The following is a 7,904-nucleotide window of genomic DNA, read 5'->3' on the forward strand; positions in this document are numbered from 1 at the left end:
CTAACGGGCTCATGCCCCAGCACTCGATGGCTCCACCATGGTGCTATCGAGCGGCGACGTCGACTACCACGCCATCGGCTGCGTCGATTACTCCACCAACTCCGGGGTGTGATCCGTCGGCTGCTAACTGTGCAGCAGCTACCTCAAACATAAAGGAGAAGGTGCTTGCCAACACGCCCACCAACTGTTCGATGTTGGTCCTCAACCGTGGCGCCTAACTCCGTCCCCAACCCTCCTCAAGCTTTGCCGGTTGGATTCGCCCGCTCCACCCCGTCTGCTCCGGCTCCGGTCCCTGGCGCCGCCGCGAGTTCAGCCCTCCTGAACCGGGCACCGTTGCCTCACCACGATGTTTGGTATCTGCATGCTGTGTACCAAAATGGTAGGAGCGAGCGTTGAAGCAGCACTGGTTGTACTGGACTGCAAGCACTGGGTGAAATGGTGGGGCCTCGGTAACGAGTTTGATGACCAGAGGTTGAAGTTGGAGTTGTACACATATATCATGGTCATGGCGCTCTGCTGGGACTTGTTTGGCGCCGGAACAGAGACCACATCGGTCACAACTGAATGGGCCCCGTCGCTTCTGCTGAACCACCCGGAGGCCCTGAAGAAGGCACAGGCAGAGATCGACGCGGTGGTGGGCAGCTCACATCTGATCACCACCGATGACATGTGCTGCCTCGGCTACCTGCACTGCATCATCAACGAGACCCTGCACATGTACTCGGCCGCCATGCTGCTCCTGCCGCACGAGTCGATGGTGGACTGCAAGGTGAACGGCTACGACGGTACCCTCTCCAAGGACGATGGCCTGGTCGATGGACTCAGAAAATGTGAGAAATGGAAGTGGCAGGACATATTTGCATCGAAAGAAACAAAAACAAGTTCATGGTTCCACGAATTCATTGGGCGAGCAAAGAAACCAGAAATGAGATGCCCTCCATTTGGCTGTGGTTGTGGTTGGGATGTCGTGCCGTACAAGCAACCATGCCACCACCCATGCAATTTGTGCTACTCGGTGATGGTGTTCAAGTTAGACCTATGTCGTGGCCATCTTTTTACTGTTATGCAGCCTTGGTGCGATGGATTAAATCACTGGTCGTGGTCAACATTCTGACAAAGCATCCTTGGTTGGCAATTGATCGAGGCAGCCTGTTCAAAGTGGATTGCAGCTACAGTACCACAGGTGCTTCGTTACAGTACGCATTGCACCTTTTCTTGTTGCTAGGAATATTCAGAGCCAATGCTTGGAATTGCACATGTCCACTTGTTACCACATTAAAGGACCATAATGCCTCTGCAATGCCTTTGACGCTGTTGATATGACGCTGTCGCGAAGTCCAAGTTACTGCTACTTAGGGGTTCGGATCAAGGGTTCCCATTCTATCTCCAAGCTCATGGAACGTTCGACATTCTTGCTACAATTCTCTGCACACTTGCACGCTTGAAGAAGTTGATCCACCAATCTTGTCTACACTATCAGCGGCTTAGGGGCAAGCCGCATTTCAAGCGGTGGGGAATGTCAGCATACTGTCATGTGGGGTCTTTGACAGGTGGCAATTAGGCATATTCAGCTATAAAAGGAGACATGTTGAAGCTGTGGAGGATCATCAAAGAATCAATTTACAAACTGAAGACTACATTTCCCCATTACTCTCATCTGCCTCCTCTCCTTTCCTCTCATGTTACCGGTTCTTCTATCTCTAATACATTCTGTTGTACCCTGATTTGCCAGAATAGTATACAGAGTGTTCCTCTAGCTATTGGTTTGGAGGTCGTGTATTACGAGTTGCTAACATACTTCAACTACACCTAGATGTATCTGCCGGTCATACAGGTTTCGTATGAAATGTTCATGTTCTGTCATGTCCTCTTTTGTTAACTGAAAAAAATGAATTGTATTGTATTTGATTGTTATACGGCGTAGTTCTAACTTCCTCCTTTTGTTAACTGAAAAATGAACTGTATTTGAAGTCTTCTAAGTCACTGATCAGAGCACTTGCACTTGAGTCTTTTGTCAATGTTTGTTAGTGGACGAAGCTTCCTCTCAGAGTCTCAGTAGTCAAATTCCAAGGTCGTCTGAAGCCCAAAGTCACCAATAGTCACTGCAAGATAGATTGCACAGTAGAGATGTTACAGCCATATTACCAAGTGGTGGCAGCACACAACAACAATTAAAAAAAATGCAAAAACAGTGCAGCAGAATCCGAAGCACTCTGCGCTCCAGTTGCTAAATTCATTTAAGGGGTGTTTGGTTTCTAAAGACTAATGTTTAGTCCCTACACATGGATTATTTTCTCTATGTTGCACAAGACTAAAGTGACCATCAGATCAATAAACCATCCAAGGAGTCGTTCCAGTCGATCAATGTTAATACAAATAAAAACTAACAATCCAGCTGGAACGGTTCGGATAAAACGAACGAGCCCTAAATGGAATGGATGCGAAGAACATTACAAGCACAGACATGGACTAGTGAAAGTTTGGTATATAGACCCTGCTTCATTCCTAGGGTGACAAGGCACGTTATGTGTTAGTGATGAATCCATTTCTGGTGCAAATGTAATGTTGCTCTTTACAGTAAAACTTCCGAGATCATGTGTATTCCTCCGAACTAATCCAGTAGATAAGATGGGAGAAGTAATTGTGTGCAAAATACACTGTTGTTGTCTGGTTAATGCAGAGTGACAACACATAGACAAGTATTGTTTTAATCGTAACTCACCTGTATGATGCTCACCAACTGCATCTACATCTGACGAAATATTTGCAATGTCGCCACCCCCAAGTGTCTATGATTTGTGGGTCCGGTATGTGTCTATGATTTGTGTGTCCGATAGCAAATTAGCGAAGTCCACTGCCAATGGTGGCAAAATTGCAAATCGCCCACATCTGACACATCGCGTACACCGCAGTTACAATGGATATCTTTCTCAGTTAACATCATGTACCTTCAACACATTTTAAAACAGAAATATAATGGCTTTATTCCTAAACTTGTATTAACAAGACAAAAGTACTCAATTGTACAAAGGGAACAAAAAGAAATTGACGTGATGAACTCAATTCAAGAGTTATACAAAAAGGGGTCACAGGTAAAAATAAGATTATAGATATGAACATCCAAAACATGGATGAGACATCATTTAACAGAAAATGATCACAGTATGCTTAAACTCTGCGTTACTACAATACATAAGCAGAAAGCAACAGAAAACAACTAATTATAAGATCCTTACTCCAATTCATGCTTTTCCCTGTATGCTTTGACATGAACTTCATTTCCACAGATGAAATGAGGGCCCCTTTCTGATAAGATCTGTTTTACGGACTCAGAGTCCAGGAAACTTACAAAACCGAAATCGGGCCTCTTTTGCATTATTGGAATTATCACTTCATTAACAGTACCATACTGGCTGGTAGAAATATCACAAAAATATTATTTACATCTTCATAATGACATAACAGGTAAGAGTCTTCATGTAAACATACACCAAGAACTGAAGTTAGACGGGACACCTGAAGTATTTCTGGACAGATGTATGAGTGAATATGTGTATACAGTTGAAGGTAATAAAAATCTTGTTAGAAGCACTGCTAGCAGGAGGCATCTCTAATACAAAACCACCAGTCATATACTTAGGAGCATCTTCCACTGGGACAACATTATGCCGTCCTTGTCTGAAGCTGAAATAGCCAAAACGTTTAGAAAAAATAAGTCAGTTGTTCCATTTAATAATTAATGCACCACATCCTAAGAAACAAGCATCTGTGTAAAGTAAAACTATCTGAGATGCTTATAATCAGAAGGAGCCTCTTGATCAATCCAGTGAGAATGACAGTTGCTTGTTTCTTAGGATGCCATTCATTAATTAGAAGGAGCCTCTTGATCAATCTGGTGAGAATGACAGCTATAAGACTACATAAAAACAAGCTCATGTAAAATTTTAACCACGGTTAACAATAAAGATTCTAGGCATGAAACTGCTAATTGTTAAACCATGAAAGATACATCAACTAATGAAAAACGATTGCAGTACGCTATTATGCTTACACCGTGTGGCACTATAATACATAAGCAGCAACCAACAGAAAACAACCAATTATAAGATCCTTACTTCAGTTCATGTTTTTCCCTGTACGCTTTGGCACGAACTTCATTTCCACAGATGAAATGAGGGCCACTTTCTGATATGATCCGTTTTGCAGTCTCAAGGTCCACAAAACTCACATGACCGTGCATGTGTCTCTCTTCTGAAAATCTCTCTTCACTAACAGTACCATACTGACTGGTAGAAATATCACAAAAATGGTATTTACAGGTGCACAACGACATAACAGGTAGAGGCTTCAAGTCAAAATGCATCAAACACTGAAGTTAGATGATGATACCTGAAGTAGTTCTGAACATCTGTGTGAGTGAATATGCTTTCAGATTTGAAGGTAACACAAATCTTGTTAAAATCACTGCCAGCAAGAGGCACCGCCGGTTGGAAACCATGAGTGACGTACTTAGGAGCATCTTTCACCAGGACAACATAATACCGTCCTCGTCTGAAGTTGAAATAGCCAAAACACTTAGAAGAAAAATAAAACAATTTGCCATTTAACACTTAATGATAGAAACACAAGGCAACGTAAGCAACAAACATCTATGCAATAATGCAGAGTAAAACTAGCTGAAATGTTTAGGATCAGAAGGAACCTCTCAGTCTCTCTGGTGGCGTTAAGTTGCATGAACAGATCTGTGAGGCCGTAACCAGTCTTCCTATTCCTCTGGTCCTCTGTATGGAATCCATCAATTTCCAGAAGCTTTGTATAAATCTCAAGGAATTTTTTTTCAAGATGATCTACCGGGACTTGTGATGATGGCTGCAGCAACAGGAGATCGATCTCCATCTCCAACATTTGCAATGAACCAAGGTGGTCAACTTGCCTCATGTCATTAATCTCTGGGTAACCGCACACAAGGGAAAAGTGACAATTCTCACCATACTTACACTTTCTAATGGACAAGTAAAAACGACAAGTCTTTGTTTGGACCTTGCCATTACTGGGATAGCCACCAACATTTATACTAGCACATTTGTAGTGACTCGGCGTGTCACCATCCAGAATGCTCAAAGACTGGAAATGATCCCTGAAGCCAGTGAGTTTCGAGTATGGATTCTGAAAAGCTCCACTTGGGCCAATGGGGTACAATGGAGCCTGAAGGACCTGAGAATGGTTTCTTGAAGAAAACTGGTGCTGCTTCTGTGGTCCAATCTGATCAAAGGGGGTGAATAGACCAAATAGGGGCTCATTTTCCTCGGACAAATTCAGGATATTTTGCAGGCGGTTTGCACCCTCAAATAGGTTCATTAGTACATTATCTGTGGCAGTCAACAAATATGATCTGATATTCTCAAGTGGTGTGTTTGCAATCATGTAGTCAACGATCCCTTCGGCATTCTTTGGATGAAGTAGGCGGACCTTATCCTGCAACCTCGTCCTGCACTCCTCTATATCCATTTTTTGTTTCCTTCAACAAGAACAAGGTACTGGGACTCATTGCACAGCAAGATTAAGGAAATGCAAAAGTAGGCGAGTTTTGTGAAAAGTTGAATGAACACGATGTAAACCAGTACCACGGCAGCAATGGGGGTTAGTAGTGCACGTGAGAACGAAAATATTGCATCATTCTCTACTAGAAATGAAGTAGCATCTGCCTAAATCTGTACCCCCCCACCCCCCATTTCGTGATTCCAAACTTAACGAACTCCAAACATATTTGGCCTTAGTTAGCAAGTGTTGGCGATTCTTTGCCAGAAGTCGAAAGGAGTAAAGCAGTGCCACGGCAGCAATGCGGAACAACAGTGAATTCGTCTTTTACCCATTTTGCAATTCCAAATTCAAACAGGGGATTTGGTATTTACTAGCAGAATTGTCAATCGCAACTCTAATCTCCATCAGACCCACCAAAATCTCGAGCATGCCAGAACATACCCTTAAGGACTGTTCTTTTCCAACAACTCGCATTTCCCCACTTCGTATTCCAATCTCCAAATATTTGAACGAACAAACTAACGGATTTGGTCCTGACTAGCAGAATCAGCAATTCTATTCGCCAACGAAATATCTGACATGCCTGAAGGAACCAATTATCAAGAACCGCAGTTTCCAAGAAGCGAATCAAAGCTCACAGAAACCTACTCCGTGAAGCGTGTCAAATCGCCCACAAGCTTCCGCAACAAAGAAAAGATGAGACAACCCACCATATCCCCCACCAAGAATCGCCATGTCTTCAGGAATCCGCTTCCAAAACCCAAAAACCGACTAAAACCTCTCCTGTTGTTCCAGATTCTCCAAGAACCGCCGCAAGAACTGAGGTGCAAACGGCAAGGGAGCGTAAAGGGGGTTTTCGTAGTCCCAATGCACTAACCTCGTTTTCCTCCATCTCGGAACAACAACACCCGCGACACCAACGAACACAGGGGGGATTGTTGGGGCATGACCAGCAATGATGTACACCACGTCCCCACCCCTGCAGACTCGGGCGATAAATGATATTCCCCGGCCGCAAGGTTCGTTGGGACTTGGGAGGTAGAGCGGGGCGGGCGGGTGGCCTGCGGCCGAGGGTTTATATGGTCGCCCGGCCTTGCTTCGATTTCTGTTTTGGCCTCAATTTCGTATTTTCGTTTATGAACATTTTTTGGTCTTTATTAAAATTGTATTTTGGTTCCAATTTCACTCTAGACTAATCATTTCATATCTTCAACTTTATATTCTGATTCTTAGCCTTCTTTTGGCTCAATTTATCACCCTATGCTTCTTGGATCTCAACACTGGGACGTCTTGTCACTTCAAACATCACCCATGATTTGAGATGGACGGTAAATGTTTGGTTTCAGATTCTAGTTGGATGTTTTCAGAGTGAAACAGAATAGCAGAGACTGACACAAATGAGGAGAGGAGCGTTGGACTCGTGAACGTATAAGTTTGGTCGTTTTTTATAGCATAAAGATACAGGGCCGGTCCTGGAGGGGGCAAGTAGAGCCGCCGCACCGGGCCTCTGATTTTGGAAGGGCCCCAAGTAATATACATGTATATATAATCTTAGGTGTTGTGTTTAGTACGGTTGTTCCACTTGTCTCTCTTCGCAGGACAGTTTTGACGTTGAGTTAAATGATCTACTATCTGAGTTGAAGGTTTTGAAGTTAAGTTTGCCTGAAATACCAATGTCTTTTATGGAGATTTTTTTAGTATGTTTGGCAAATAGATTTGTATCCAAATATTTCAATCGCTTATTGGATATTATTTACTGTGCTTGTGACCGTGGCATCGGCTTAGAGAAGCTTTTTAAAGTTAAAATTGTTGAAGAACTACTAAGGTCAACAATGTCTCAAGATCGTCTCAACGGATTGGCTACATTATACATTGAGAAAAAATTATTAGACGAGGCTGATAGCAACATTATTATCAATTACTTCGCATCAAGAAACATTAAAAGAAATTTTTGAAATAATATGTACAAAGATTTGAAGTTGTTTTGATATATTATAGTTTTTTATCATTCAAAAATTTGCTTATGTACTTAGAAGAAAGTATATATATTATAGACTTTTATCCGTCAAAATTTTTTGAGGGCCCTAATTTTTGGTTTCGCCCCGGGTCCATGAAACCTCAGGACCGGCCCTGTAAAGATACAACATATTGCAGAAATATTCCACGTTTAGAAAACATGTATATGTTGAAACGGATGGACTCGGTTATATCTAACTCTTCAACCTAACGTGGTGTCTTTGATATCATCCACGGGCCACAGCTATCAAATAAAATGTCATACTTTCAACGTAATATTCATATAAGTAATTATAAATTTGAATTTCCCCTAATATGAATGCTTTCACATGACATATCTATATTTT

The 7,904-nt window shown here is 42.5% G+C and overlaps 1 protein-coding gene across 1 annotated transcript; it reads right to left on the minus strand.

Annotated features, from left to right (window-relative positions):
- Positions 1-868: 868 nt before the first annotated feature.
- LOC103633361 (putative zinc finger CCCH domain-containing protein 51) lies at positions 869-6,607 on the minus strand. Its single transcript, XM_035961139.1, has 8 exons — positions 6,419-6,607; positions 4,703-5,518; positions 4,390-4,551; positions 4,116-4,286; positions 3,517-3,684; positions 3,237-3,413; positions 2,723-2,889; positions 869-2,102 (listed from the first exon to the last, which is right to left on the minus strand). The coding sequence occupies exons 2-7, from the start codon at positions 5,506-5,508 to the stop codon at positions 2,790-2,792; spliced, it is 1,584 nt and encodes a 527-aa protein (XP_035817032.1). The 5' UTR covers positions 5,509-5,518; positions 6,419-6,607; the 3' UTR covers positions 869-2,102; positions 2,723-2,789.
- Between the last annotated feature and the right edge of the window lie 1,297 nt (positions 6,608-7,904).

The sequence above is a fragment of the Zea mays genome, chromosome 7, assembly GCF_902167145.1.
Source record: "Zea mays cultivar B73 chromosome 7, Zm-B73-REFERENCE-NAM-5.0, whole genome shotgun sequence".
Taxonomy (NCBI): Eukaryota; Viridiplantae; Streptophyta; class Magnoliopsida; order Poales; family Poaceae; genus Zea; species Zea mays.